At 54.4% G+C, this 13,611-nt stretch overlaps 1 protein-coding gene across 5 annotated transcripts in view; it reads right to left on the bottom strand.

Moving 5' to 3' along the window:
- Positions 1-13,611, bottom strand: part of BICRA (BRD4 interacting chromatin remodeling complex associated protein) — a 75,785-nt gene that overhangs the window by 20,296 nt on the left and 41,878 nt on the right. For 4 of the 5 annotated variants that reach the window (XM_047710422.1, XM_047710424.1, XM_047710420.1 and 1 more), the window contains exons 2-5: positions 4,090-4,190; positions 2,884-2,929; positions 2,755-2,797; positions 842-907 (exon numbers count right to left, since the gene is read on the bottom strand). In XM_047710422.1, the coding sequence (XP_047566378.1) occupies positions 842-907; positions 2,755-2,797; positions 2,884-2,924 (150 nt within the window). In that variant the 5' untranslated portion in view covers positions 2,925-2,929; positions 4,090-4,190. The remainder of the gene's footprint in view (positions 1-841; positions 908-2,754; positions 2,798-2,883; positions 2,930-4,089; positions 4,191-13,611) is intronic. The other variant, XM_047710423.1, reaches the window with a different exon arrangement.

Genomic DNA, 13,611 nt, shown 5'->3' with positions numbered 1-13,611 from the left:
AACCAGGCGGTTCTGGGTTCTTCACCGTGAAATGGCCACAGCCAAACCCACCTCCCAGGATGGGTGTGACATTTGCTGACCTCACATCCGGGAGAACCTGACCAAGGACTTTACAGGTGTTTATACTACGAAAAATGAACTGTTCCGCATATATTTTTAGAGTTGTGGGCACTAAATAAAGAACACTGAAAGGGACTTGGTGGCACATAGTAGGTGTTCAGTGAATCCTAGTTATGGTGACCATGAGGGAGGGGGGAGAAGAGCTGGGGGGGCGGGGAGGCGGGGGAAAGGAGGTGGGGGGAGAGAAGGGAGAAGCAGCAGAAGGGGAGGCAGAGGGGGAAGGACAAGAGGCACAGGCAGGCATACAGTAGGTGCTTAGTTAATGTCCACTGCTGTCCCCACTCTGGGCTCGGTCATCACCCCCCCTGCCTTGGTTTTCCAAATGGAGACGGAGGTCTGCATTACTTGCATTACATTACATTACATTAGCCCCACCGTGGCTAAGCAGGGACAGGCCCCCAGGCCCCCACACTCTGCTCCCGAGAACAGTGTCCCCCAGTGAGCCCCAGAGCTGGCACCTGTCCAACTCCCAGGACCCTCACCTCTTCCCGTGGGCAGAGCCAGACCATCCCACTGTGGCTCCCCTCTTGCCCCACACTGCTATCAGTGACTGACCCCCGCCATACCCCAACCCTCCGCCTGGCAACATGCCCCAGGGGGACAATCATAGGCCCGTCCTTCTCACCATTAGGACCTCCCTCCCTCCCTCCCGCCACCACCAGGGGCAACATGAGCCATGACCAAGAGCCTGGGGCCCTCCCACAACCCCTGGGCCACTTACCCCAGGACCTTCATAGAAGGCACTTTGGGCTTCCCCGGGGTTATCCAGGAGGTCATCACCATCGAGCTGCAACAAGACCCGCCCCCACCCAAGGTCAACGGTCAGCCAGGCAGCCCACAGGCCTTGCTCTAGAACAAAAACCAATTTAAAGTTACACTGGACCAAAGGACAAAGACGGGGTCAGGGTGGGGGACAAAGAGTACGGGACACTGCCCCTCTAGAACAGAGGCCCCAAAGAATGGGGCTTGGCAGCATGTTCAAAACCCAAGAATCTTGCCTTCATGCCTTTGCCCAAGCCATGCCCCGTCTTCCCCCTTCACTTCTCCAGCAGCAGGTCCATCAGGACCTGTCACTGTCACCGCCTCCTCCCAAAAGCTGCCTGTCCCCCCGACTCAGTCACTCCTTCCTCTGGGCAGCCCAAGTCGCCGGCATGCCCCACCGTCTGGGCACCCAGCGTGCCACGCCACACCCATCTCCGTGAGGGCAGGGACTGGGCTGATTCCTGGGGACGTCTCTAGTGCCAGAATAGGGCCTGGCATCCACACAGATGCCCACTGAATGTCTGTCTGTAGCGGAGCCTCCCTGGTTTCTCTCTACGTGGACGTCTCCCCAGAACCGGAGCCGGGCACAGCCAACAGCCTTCCTTGGGGAGTCCGCCCCAAACTCCCCACCTCTGGGGACCCAACCCACTCTGCAGCTCAGGCCCAAATCCAGGGGCCAACCTGACACTCTTCTCCTTGACATCTCCACCGCCAGCACATCTATCTGACTGCCCCCGAAGAGACTCCAGAGCCAGCTCCTGCCACCCCCTCCATGGCCCGCCCTGACCAGCCTCAGCCCACTGCACTCGCCCCCACTCCGCAAATCATCGACCGCTTCTCCTTCTAAGACTCCGTTCCCCTCCCGGGGAGTGTAGGCTGGCTTGGTGACCCACTTCTAGTGAGTACAAGGTGACAAAAGTGATGGTGTGTGACTTCAGAGACGAGATCATAAGAGGCACTGAGCTTCCTCCTGGCTCTCTCCTTTGGGTCCCTCACTCTGGAGGAAGCTGAGGACGTTTGAGGATCCTGTGGAGAGGCCGCTGTGGTGAGGCCCCAAGGCCTTCAGCCCGCAGCCGAGGCAAAGGACCATTGGAAAGCACGGCCTCCGGCCCCATATGAGCCTTCAGATGACGGTGGCCCCAGCCAACATCCTGACTGCAACCTCAGGACAGACCCCGAGCCAGAGGGACCCAGCTGAACCACTCTCTGAGCCCCAACCCTCAAAACTGGGAGAGTGCCAACAAGTTGTTATAAGTCACTAAGTGCTGGGATAATTTGTTACACAGCCCTAGATCACTGATACACCTCCTCGTGGCTCAGCACTTCCGCTCTGCCCCACTTTGTTCCAGGCCCTGCGTGTCCTGTGACTTCTGTTCATGACAGCCTCACCACTACTAGTTTTCCTTCTGTCCGGCCACACAAGTCTTCTTTCCGCTCCTTGAATACGGCAAATTTTCCTGCATTTCTACCTGTTCCTCCCCTTCCCAGAGCACCATGGGGGCCTCCATCTGATCCTTCAAGGTCGCCTTCAAGGTCACCTCCCTGCCCACACTAGCTAAAGAAGCCACCACCCCAGTCCCCCATTCGTTTTGTTTTAAACCATTTCCATTGTGCGGGGGACATTCTTATCTCTTATCCTGCACCGCAGGTTCTGTCCGGGATCCCCTTGCGCAGTTACTGCTCTGTTTACTAAGGAAACGTATAGGGCGTGAGGGCAGGGATTTGTCATCTCTTCTGCTCTTTCCATAACCCAAGGGCCCAGCTCCCAGAAGGCATGAGGCAGATGTCTACTGAATCAGGGCACAGGTCTCTTAGCCCCCCAATTCCACAGCCCCCTAGCCCGGGGAGGCCCCTGCCAACCCCCGCACTCACCTTCTCGGATCCATGTAGGAAGTCATTGAGGGCCTGAGGGTCACTGAAAGACAAAAGGGGAGAGACACTGAGGAGGTGAGGGGTGGGGAAGCGGGGAGACAGGAAGGGCAGAGGGAGTCCGTTACTCACCAAATCACGTCTAGTAAGCATCTCCCATCCTCATCATCCATCGCCACTGAACCGGGGGCGGGGAGGGGGGCAGGAAGGGGGCAAGGGAGACAAGGTTAGATGTAGGCAGCGTGTGCCAGGACCCTCCCTTCCAGGATGGCTCCCTGGGACCAAGGTCTCTGGAAGGTCAGACTTTCTGTTCCCTTGAGCCCATGGGTGTGGCTGGGGCTGGTGACCAGCCAGAGAGCACTGCCTTTCCCCTCTCCCCCCAAGTCTTCCTCAGCATGTGATGCCCACAGTGAGGACATCCACCAAGACAGAATGAGCCCTGATCACAAGCAGGCCCGTGCTGAGTGCTTTACACACCCATAAATGGGGCCCCAGAGCCTGTCATTCAGCTCCCAGCCAGCAGGGGGCAGAGCCAGGCCTTAAACCCTGAGTCCCGGCTGCCGGGCCTCCCTGGGACTGGGTCCGGCTCAGAGCGAGAGTGTGACAGGGGTCTGCCCTGCATACCAATGGTCCTAAATGGTTCAGGTCAACTCTGAACAGTACCTTGGAGAATCTGACGAAGGCAAAAGACCCTTCTGCCAAAAACGTGCAGGTGGGCCAAAACTGTGACATACACTTTCCCAAGGGCCGTGGGACACACATGCACATCCCGGGGGGCCTTGGGTCAACAAGCCCAGCCTAGAACACGCCATGCAAAGCTGGCGGGAACACCCCCCTGAACACACACACCAGTGACTCTCCCTTCCAGAGCTGGCCATGGGGACCGTCCCTGGAGGTCCTTCCCAGGCTCTGGCTGCACTTGGCAGTGGTGACAATAGGCTCTCTCTGGCTCCATATCCCAGCCCCACCTATGCTTCCTTCTTCCCGAGTCACCACCAGGTCTGTGACCTACAAGCCCTTCCCTTCCCGAACAGCCCAGGGCAGGGGTGGGGTGGGAGGGGAAGGCCCAGCCAGGGGACAGAGAGGCTAGACCTGCAATGAATCTGGAAAAAATGGGAAAATGGGGAGAAGATCCCACCTGCAGTTGGTAGGGAGGCAGGGGAATGGTCCCAGATGAGACCAGAGGGGGAGGGAGAGGGAGAGGGAGAGAAGAGTGTTTCTAAGCCAGGCTCTGCCAAGGAGTGTTCCTTCCTCCCCCAGGGGTCACGGTGGGCCCAGGGAGGTACAAGGAGGGGCAAGTGCCCCTCCGGGCATGAACTGGGACCCTTGGCCGGTTACCTGCGCTACAAACGAATCATGAAGGGAAGGAGGGGGTGTCCACTCCAGGTCTACGCAGGGCCCCCAGCTGGGGACTTGTGGAGTGTCCTTTTGGGGGCCAGCTGTGGAGAGAATAAGAGGCTGTAAGAAAGTCCATGACAAGAAGGATGGGGAGAAGGAGGGAGTGGGGAGCCCAGGACAGGGGCTGACCAGACCACGTGTGAAGAGGTAAGAAAAGAAGGGGTCAAACTCAAGTTTAAGAGGAGGTGAGACAACACTATGTGTGATCCCATGTGTGACACCCACACACAGAGCACGGGGTAGAGCACTCCACAGTCGTGTGTGCCACGGCAATGTGGGACATCCCAGGACGTAATTTACTGACACCTGGACCTCATAAAACACAGTCAATTCTTGTTACCTGAGGCACTTGCATTCCGCACAGTTGCCATGAGCACGTGGCCGTGGATTCTGGGCCCCTGATCCCGGGAGGGGGACACAGGTGGCCTCCTGCGAGCCTTTGCTCACATGCACATCAACGCAGCGATACACAGCCTTAGTCTACTGTGTCTCCGTTTATGGACACCTCATGTAATATAAACTGTTGGTTCGTTAAGTCCAAACCCACCGCCAACAGCTCTGTGACTCAGGCCTGAAGGACGCTCCTCGAACACACGCGCTCTCTCCAGAGGGCGCATCCCGGCCTTCCCTCACTTGGGGACACCAGGGAGCACTTCAGTCCTATGCCGGAAGCTGTTTTCAGCAGCAAACCCCCACAAAGAGCACAGACGTGGAAAAACCACGGCACTCGACAATACGGGAGCTGAACCAAGACGGCAAAGCATGGCCTTGTTCCACCCCGGCGGGCGCATGCGCTCGGGGCCACTCAAATTTTTCACAAGTCCCCCGGGGACCACGGAAATGCGTCCGTATTGATATGCAAGTTACATGTGTTCTCGAGCAGGCAACTTTGCAAATACAGAATCGCTGGTAACCACCACGATGATGGTGCCCGCCCGCCACTGTTTTTTGTTTTTTGGGTTTTTTTAAGATTTCATTTGAGAGAGAGTGAGCGAGCACAGAGTGAGAGACAGAGAGAGAGAACACAAGCAGGCTCCCCACTGATCAGGGAGCCTGGCGTGGGGCTCAATCCCAGGATTCTGGGATCATGACCTGGGCTGAAGGCAGACGTCCAACCACTGAGCCACCCAGGCGTCCCTCCAGCACTGGCTTTAAGCGTTCTACCTGTAGGAACCCATTTCACCTTCTCTAGATCCCTGCGAGGCAGGCACTTGGATGAGCCCTGTTCTGCAGATGGGGAAACAGAGGCTCAGAACACCGCCCAACACGCCCAAGAGCCCTCGACTGGCAAAGGGGCCAGGCTGGGGTTTGAGCCAAGGCAGGCTTGCTCAGAGTTCCTGCCCTTAACCACTGTGCTGTGCAGGATCCTCTCATCATGCTGCTTCTCTCCAAAATCTAAAGCAAATATGGCAAAAATGTCAAGATTAGATGAAGTCGGGTGGCAGCCTTTGTTATCATTGCAAGAATGCTTGGAATAGTTCAGATTCGAAAAAGCGAGAGGAATGGGAGCACCCAGGGCTTCCCCTCTTGCTTGGCAGGCCCAGGCCCTGGAAAGATCTAGAAAGGATCCGCCACAGGACCCAGGAACATGGGATCCTGTCCCAGCTAGATCCCAGGTGCACTGCCATGGCCTGGGGGTGTCCACGAGTTCGCGAAGTGGCTTTGCCTCAGCAGCCGGCTTTGTGTGGGGTCTTCCCTCCCCCCTGCACTGAGTTTCAGGTGCGGCCAGGCTCTGCAAACCTTAGGCCAGCAGAATTAGAGCCGGGAGTGGGTGCTTCCTGACCAGGACACTCCACATGGAGCCTGTGGGTGAATGTCCACTGGGAGATTCCTGACGTCTCTGTGAGAATTTTTTTATTTGTGTGCGTATATGTGTGCGTGCGTGTGTGTGTGTGTGTGTGTGTGTGCGCGCGTGTTTTAAAGATTTCTTTATTTATTTGAGGGAGGGGGCAGAGAGAGAGCGAGTCCTCAGACTCCCCACTGAGCGCGGAGCCCGACGTGCGGCCCGATCTCACGGAGATCACGACGTGAGCTGAAAGCAGGAGTCTGCGCTCAGCCACGCCACCCAGGTGACCCCATTCGTGCATTTTCATTCCACCGGGGAACAGCAGAGAAATGAAGGGGGGGGCTTTTAGGCGAGAGGGAAACGCTCTGCCTCACGATGGGGTGCCCGTTCCGTGAGGGTTTAAAATGTCACAGCTTAGATCTGCACATTTAAGTTCAAAACATTTAAATCTGATCTTAAAAAGCTCTAAAAAAACCAAATTGTCACCATCGGGTGGTAGTGGGCAGGGGAGTGGGGAGGGCCGGGTGTGGCAGGAAGTTGATCAGGGTTAAGACTGGGTGAGGGGCACCTGGGGGCTTCATGGTACCGTTCTTGCTGGTCTGTACATTCTGGAGAGTTTCCACAATAAAAAGAAAACAGTATGTCAACAATCAGCAGGTCTGGTACCTTGGCCTCCCGTGTCTCCCATCAGGTTGATGCCAAGAGGTCCAGCATGAGACGACAGGGGCTGGAGAGCAGGGTTTGGGTCCCCACCCCACCAGGCATGGGCTATGGGACTCTGGGCGAGTGACTTCACCTCTCTGGGCCTCCCTGTGTCCATTGGTCAAATGAGTGGAAGTTTAGTCCACATGGCAGCTGCTGGCATTGATACCAGCCTTGACCTTGCTGTTTTGGGAGTTGGCTAGTGAGAAAAGGTCAGGGGCACAGTGGCCCCCAGCTTCCACCCTCTGCCTCCCTGACCCTTGTCTCATCCCCCCGGCTGTGGTCTTCGCACTGATTCCCAGGACCTATCCGGGATCTCAGAGGTTGGAAATTGGGAGAGGGGCCAGAGTTGCTACATTTGGAATAAATGCTTCAGATTCCAGCGCAGCCGGATGCCAGCGGCTCACGGTGGGTATCGGGTGCCCCCAGACTGATGAAGGTCCTTTGTGGAATGGCAGGGTGGTATCCCAGCCACCCCAGTGCCCACCCCTGCACGGCCACCTACTAGCTGTGTGCCCTATGACCAGTTACTCAAACCTCCCCCACCTGCCTCAGTTTCCCCATCTGGAAAATGCAGATAAAGGTACGTCCCCCCACCCCCCACCGTGGGATTGTTCCACAGGAACGCCATTAATCCTCACACATGGTAAGTATTTTGTGCGTCAAATATCCTGCTGTAACAACTTCAACTGCCATTGAGAACATGATCTCATGGGGCGACCCTCAAAGCTTTCCGGCCCGAGCCCAGAAAAAAGTTGGGGAAACTCGGGGAAAAAAGTCCCCAAGCTTCGGCTTTGCCACCTGCTGCCAGGTGCCCCGTTGTCACCCCGAGCACCTTTGGAAGGCTTTATATACCACCTGCTTCGGCCCTGGGTTGTGCACACGGTCCTACTTAAACCGCCAGAGACCACGTCTCCTCGAATCCTCCCAAGCCCGTTCTTACCCCCATTTCTCAGATGAGATAAATGAGGCTAAAGAGAAAGGTTATGGAGAAGCCACGGCCAAACACAGCCGAGGAAACATGGCCACGTGGGGCTAAGCAGGGACCCTGCAGCCCTCAGTCCAGCAGGCAAAGGGAGGCTTGAAGGACACAAATGAAGCTGAAAGAGAAAATCTGAGCGCTGTCTGGATATTTGACAATATTAAGAAACTGTGATTAAGATTCAAAGCGGACAGGGTGCCTGGGTGGCTCAGTCGGTTAGGCGGCTGCCCTTGGCTCAAGTCATGATTCCAGGGTCCTGGGACCGAGGCCCTGTGTTGGGCTCGTTGCTCAGCGGGGTGTCTGCTGCTCCCTCTCCTCCCTGCTCATGCTCTCTGTTGCTATCTCTCTTGCTATCTCTGCCTTTCTCTCTCAAATAAACAAATACATAAAATCTTTTTAAAAAATGATTCAGGGGCGCCTGGGTGGCTCCGTGGGTTAAGCCTCTGCCTTCAGGTCAGGTCATGATCTCAGGGTCCTGGGATCGAACCCTGCATCGGGCTCTCTGTTCGGCAGGGAGCCTGCTTCCTCCTCTCTCTGCCTGCCTCTCTGCCTACTTGTGATCTTTGTCTGTCAAATAAATAAATAAAATCTTTTAAAAAAAAATTTTTTAAGGGGCGCCTGGGTGGCTCAGTGGGTTAAGGCCTCTGCCTTTGGCTCGGGTCATGATCCCAGGATCCTGGGATCGAGCCCCACATCGGGCTCTCTGCTCGGCGGGGAGCCTGCTTCCTCCTCTCTCTCTGTCTGCCTCTCTGCCTAGTTGTGATCTCTGTCAAATAAATAAATAAAATCTTTAAAAAAAAATTTTTTTTAAATGATTCAAAGTGGAGGGGTGCCTGGGTGCTTCAGTCAGTGAAATGTCTCTCTCTCTCTCTCTTTTTAAAAAAGATTTTATTGGGGCACCTGGGTGGCTCAATGGGTTAAGCCGCTGCCTTCGGCTCGGGTCATGATCCCGGGGTCCTGGGATGGAGCCCCGCATAGGGCTCTCTGCTCAGCGGGGAGCCTGCTTCCTCCTCTCTCTCTGCTGCCTCTCTGCCTGCTTGTGATCTCTGTCTGTCAAATAAATAAATAAAATCTTAAAAAAAAAAAAGATTTTATTTATTTATTTGACAGAGAGAGACACAGCGAGAGAGGGAACACAAGCAGGGGATGTGGAAGAGGGAGAAGCAGGCTTCCCACTAAGCAGGGAGCCTGATTCAGGGCTCGATCCCAGGACCCTGAGATCATGACCCGAGCCGAAGGCAGACGCTTAAGGACTGAGCCACCCAGGTGCCCTGAAGCATCCGAGTCTTGATCTCAGGGTCATGAGTTCAAGCCCTGCAATGGGTTCCACAGAGAGCATGGAGTCTACTTAAAAAAAAAAAAAGTTCAAAGTGTAATAATGGCATCGTGTCCTTGTTTTTCTTTTTCTTTAGGACCCTTACCCTGTTAAAAACATACCCTGAGGGGTGCCTGGCTGGCTCAGTGGGTTAAGCCTCTGTCTTCGGTTCGGGTCATGATCTCAGGGTCCTGGGATCGAGCCCCACATCGGGCTCCCTGCTTAGCGGAGGGCCTACTTCCTCCTCTCTCTGCCTGCCTCTCTGCCTACTTGTGATCTCTCTGTGTCAAATAAATAAATAAAATCTTTAAAAAAAACATGAAATATTTAGGGATGAAAAGGTAAAATGTCTGAGATTTTTCCCAAAAGAACCCAGTTGTGGGTGTTCGGGGCAGGGGTGGGGGCGGGCACACAGACCCACGTGCTGACCAATACAGCTGACCCCAGCCACATGTGGCTACGTAAAAATTCAGGTTAATCCAATGGAACTGGGACAGAGGACTTCAGTAAGACATTTCTCCAAAGAAGACAGACAGACAGACAGCCACAGGCACGCGAGAAGATGCTCAAGATGGTTCATCGTTCGGGCAATACAGCCAGGACCGCAGACATCAGCTCACACCCATTCCGATGGCTACTATCAAACACATACAAAGTAAAACCACCCCAGAAAACACGCATTGCTGAGGATGTGCGGACACTGGAGCCCTCGTGCCCTGCTGGTGGGAATGCAGACTGGTGCAGCCACTATGGAAACCGGTCTGGCGGTTCCTCCAAACAGTCAAAATACCACTGCCTCATAATCCAGCAAGTCTGCTCCTGGGTATATACCCCTGCTGCCCCCCTCCCCAACAAGAACTGAAAAAGGAGGGTCTCGGGCAGATCTCAGGGCACCCCTTGTCACAGTAGCGTGCCCCACAATCGCCAAAAGGTGACAACAGCCCGTGCATCCGCAGACAGATGCACGGAGAAGCGAGACCATGGTGCCGACTTATGATATTATCCAGGAAGGACACCCGGACACAGACCCAACACGGATGACCCGGGAGGACATTGCACTGCCTACAACGAGCCAGTAGACAAAGAGACCCACGCTACACGATCCGACGTGTACCGTGCACAGAGGCAGAGAGCGGAATGGTGGCCGCCAGGGGCCAGGGAGAAGGGGGCATGGGGAGTTACTGTTTAGTGGGTGCGGACTTTCAATTCTGCAAGGCGAAGGGTCCTGGAGGTGGACAGGGGCCACGGCTGCACAACAGGGTGAGCGTCCCAATTCCACTGAACTGTACACTGCACAGTGGCTGTAAGGTCGGGGGGTGTCCAGCTGACCCAGTGTCACGAGTTCAAGCCCCACGATGGGGGAGAGGAGACTTAGATACAACTTAAAAAAAAAATGGCTAAGGTGGTCAATTTTACATTATGTGGCTTTCACCATGATTAAAAAAATAAGAAAATTTTTTAAAAGGACAATGAGGAGTATCAGAGATTTTTTTAAATTTCCATAAGAGAGTTCAATGACTTTAAGATGTATCCTCAATCCTGCTCACTGCGTTTTGAGTGGCTGGGGCAGCATGGATTGGGAACATTTCCATCGTGGCAGCAAGCTCTCTCACTGGACAGAGCTGATCTGTAAGAGGGGCAGCAACTGAAAAGGGATGGAGGTGGCTGTTGGACCGGAGGGGGGTCCCTGTGCAGCTGTTCTCTCTACTTGGTGCACATTTAAAATTTTCCTCAATGAAAATGCTTATTTTTTTTTAAAAGAAAAAGACAATTTTTAATACTAAGTAGCGAACGTCTGTCTGACCATTTATTGTCTGTTTTGTTCTCTGCGGGACGCCCGTGCCCGCACGGGAGCGGCTCCGTAAATATTTGGGGAATGAAGAAATGAACATACAGACGCTCTCAGACAAATCCGTTCATTTGTTCACAGCAGCCTGGTGGAAAGGGCAGTTATGAAGTACGCACGGTGTGTCCAGCCTGGGGATACTCTAATGAGCAAAAGCACACTCAGTCCTTGGCCCTGGGTGGGGAGGGGAGCATAACCCGTGGTTCTCGACCAGGGGTGGCATTACATGCCCCTCTCCTCCACACACACAACCCGAAAGCTATTAAAAATAAAGGTGACTGGGGGCCACGGTTAGTGTGCAAACTGTCCACATGGGAGTGGAGCGGAAGCTTTAAGAGCTGTCTCACGGCTCTGCCTGAGTGCCACAACAAAGGGGACAGACACATGGACAGAGCCACAGCCAACCCACGAGGGCGTGACACGAGCCTTTGCCACTGAAAGCCCCGGAGGAGTGGGGCTCCCTTGTTACCGCACAAACCCAGCCAGAGCCGACCGAGGCACCCCAAAGAGTCCACACCGCCCCACTGCTTCCCTGGGATCGGCCCTCGTGCTGACGTCACACCCCTGACCCCTCCTGGTCACATGAGGCGGGAGGGACGCTGCCTTGAGCATTACAGCTCAAGCAAGATGCAGGGACTCAGAGGGGTCAGGACACTTGCCCCAAACCACACCAGTGGCCACAGCGTTGGCAGGGGGGGTGGGGTGGGGATATTCAAGATTCGAACTCAGACCCTGTGATTCTGAAGACCTCATTCCTCACCACTGTGCTATAAAAAGCAGGACAAGCCGGGACCGAAAACCACATGCAGCTCGCGAGAACAGCCCTGACGCAACAATGACAAAGTGTCCTTCCAGAAGATCGTGTGAGTGCCTCCTGCGCTGGTGAGGCGAGCGGAGTTCTGCATTGTCATTGGGAGCCAGGCACGAGCCAGATCGCCCAGCAGGACGCGGGAGTCTGAGTCTGGACTCCAGAAACAGGCTCCTTCGAACTGCCCAGCGAGGGTTTTTAAGCAACCCCTGTGGGGGACGGACAGACAACCAACACTCAAGTCCACAGCTGTCTCCTCTGCCAATGGGGACGGATAGGAAGAGAAACCCATGTGGCAAAGCCCAAGTGTTGTTTTCCAAGCCCCACTTCCCCAGCCCTCCCCTCCCTTACTCACAGAAGCCTGAAGCCGTGCAGGGTAACACTTGCCAATTCCGAGATGTAAACAAAGCCTGCTCTGAGTCAGTCTTTTTTTTTTTTTTTTCAAAGGACGGGTCACGCCTTGGAGGGTTGTGAAATCAAATGAGCAGGTTGTGACCAGGAATTTTTTTTTCCTCTTAATTAAATAGTATGGGGCAAAACGGAACGGGACTGCATAGAAAATATTAAAAGGCACCATCCGTGGTTAAGCGTTAAATATCAGTTTGTGAGATTGGTTTCAATTATGTGTGCCTGTATGTGGACGTATTTCCTACTGTGGGTTGAGGTCCAAATGGCTTGAAAATAATTAGACTACACGAGGGGCACTCTTATTCCTTGTATCATGTGTTCATTTTCCTAAGCTTCCTTGTAGCCAGGGCAGCCACGGTTCTGCAACTAGGAAGAGCCAAAGGGCACAGACCTGGGGAGAGTTTTTCTCCCAGTATATAAAGACAGAGCTCCTCTAGGGAGAAAATCCTCTTCTCTCCACTTCCAGCTTCTAGTACAGTTGAGAGGACTGGAGCGGTCGTGGCCATTTTGTAACAATGAGGCAATAAACCTAGAGCAGATAAGCCCACCAGCAGAGGATAGCCATCGGGAGGACAGAAGGAGGCTGGGTTCTTAACAACTCCTCATGCACTGCCCGCCTCTGGACTTAATTCTTACAGCGCAAACCACTATTAGGTTTTCCATTATCTGCAGCCAGACACGACCCGACCACTTAGCTTGCATTTCTAGGTATCTCTGCAACCCACCGCAAGGACTTTCTCTAGCTTCCACAGGTCAAGGACAGTCCTCTGTGTGGGACTAACTGTGAGGGCTCAACAACATGGAACATGGCTGGTGGAAAGGGGATCTGAAAAAGAGATCAGTCTGATTGCAAAAGCAGCCAGACAGTCTTCTCCCTGGTCCCATACTCTTTGCAGCTCCTCCCTCTAAAGGATGGGCTCTGTCACCCACCCTTAGACGTCGGGCTGGCCTTCTGCCTCGCTTTGGCTAACAGAATGTGGCAGAAGTGATGGTGTGTCTTTCTGAGGCTATACCTCAAGAGACCCACCAGACTTCTGTTCCCTGCCCAGGTGCCGTGTGATGAAGCCTGGGCTAGCTCACCGGGCGACAAAAGTCACATGCCCATCACCTCCCATCATCCCAGTAGACATCCAGTCAGGTTCCAGAAGCAGAGCTACCTCGCTCGCCTTCAACTGACCACAGACACCAAAGCAAGACTAGAAGTACGCAGCTGTACCCAGTCCAGATTCCGGCCACTGGGAGCATGGCTTTAACAGTGAGACAAGCAGACTTCCTGCTAGGTGGGAAGGCAGATGTGGGGCTCGATCCCAAGACCCCGAGATCATGACCTGAGCCAAAGGCAGACGCTCAACTGAATGACGCACTCAGGCGTCCTGTGGCTAATCTGTTAAGCAGCGATAGTTTGGGGGCTGTTTGTTGCGTAGCAGCAGCTAACTGATACAGCCCTCTCCAGAAATGAAGGACCAACCTTGACCTCACACCTGACTCCATCTGAGTCTTATCCATTCACTCACCTCCCATACCTCCCCAAGCCCTCTCCTCCTCTCCATGGCCACTATTCCTACTCACATTGAGACCCCCATCATTTTTCTTTTCATCTATTTACCCACCCAGC

The sequence above is a fragment of the Lutra lutra genome, chromosome 17 (genome assembly GCF_902655055.1).
Source record: "Lutra lutra chromosome 17, mLutLut1.2, whole genome shotgun sequence".
Classification (NCBI taxonomy): Eukaryota; Metazoa; Chordata; class Mammalia; order Carnivora; family Mustelidae; genus Lutra; species Lutra lutra.
Note: the sequence above shows the minus strand (reverse complement) of the source record. Positions and strands in the feature narration are given on the sequence as shown.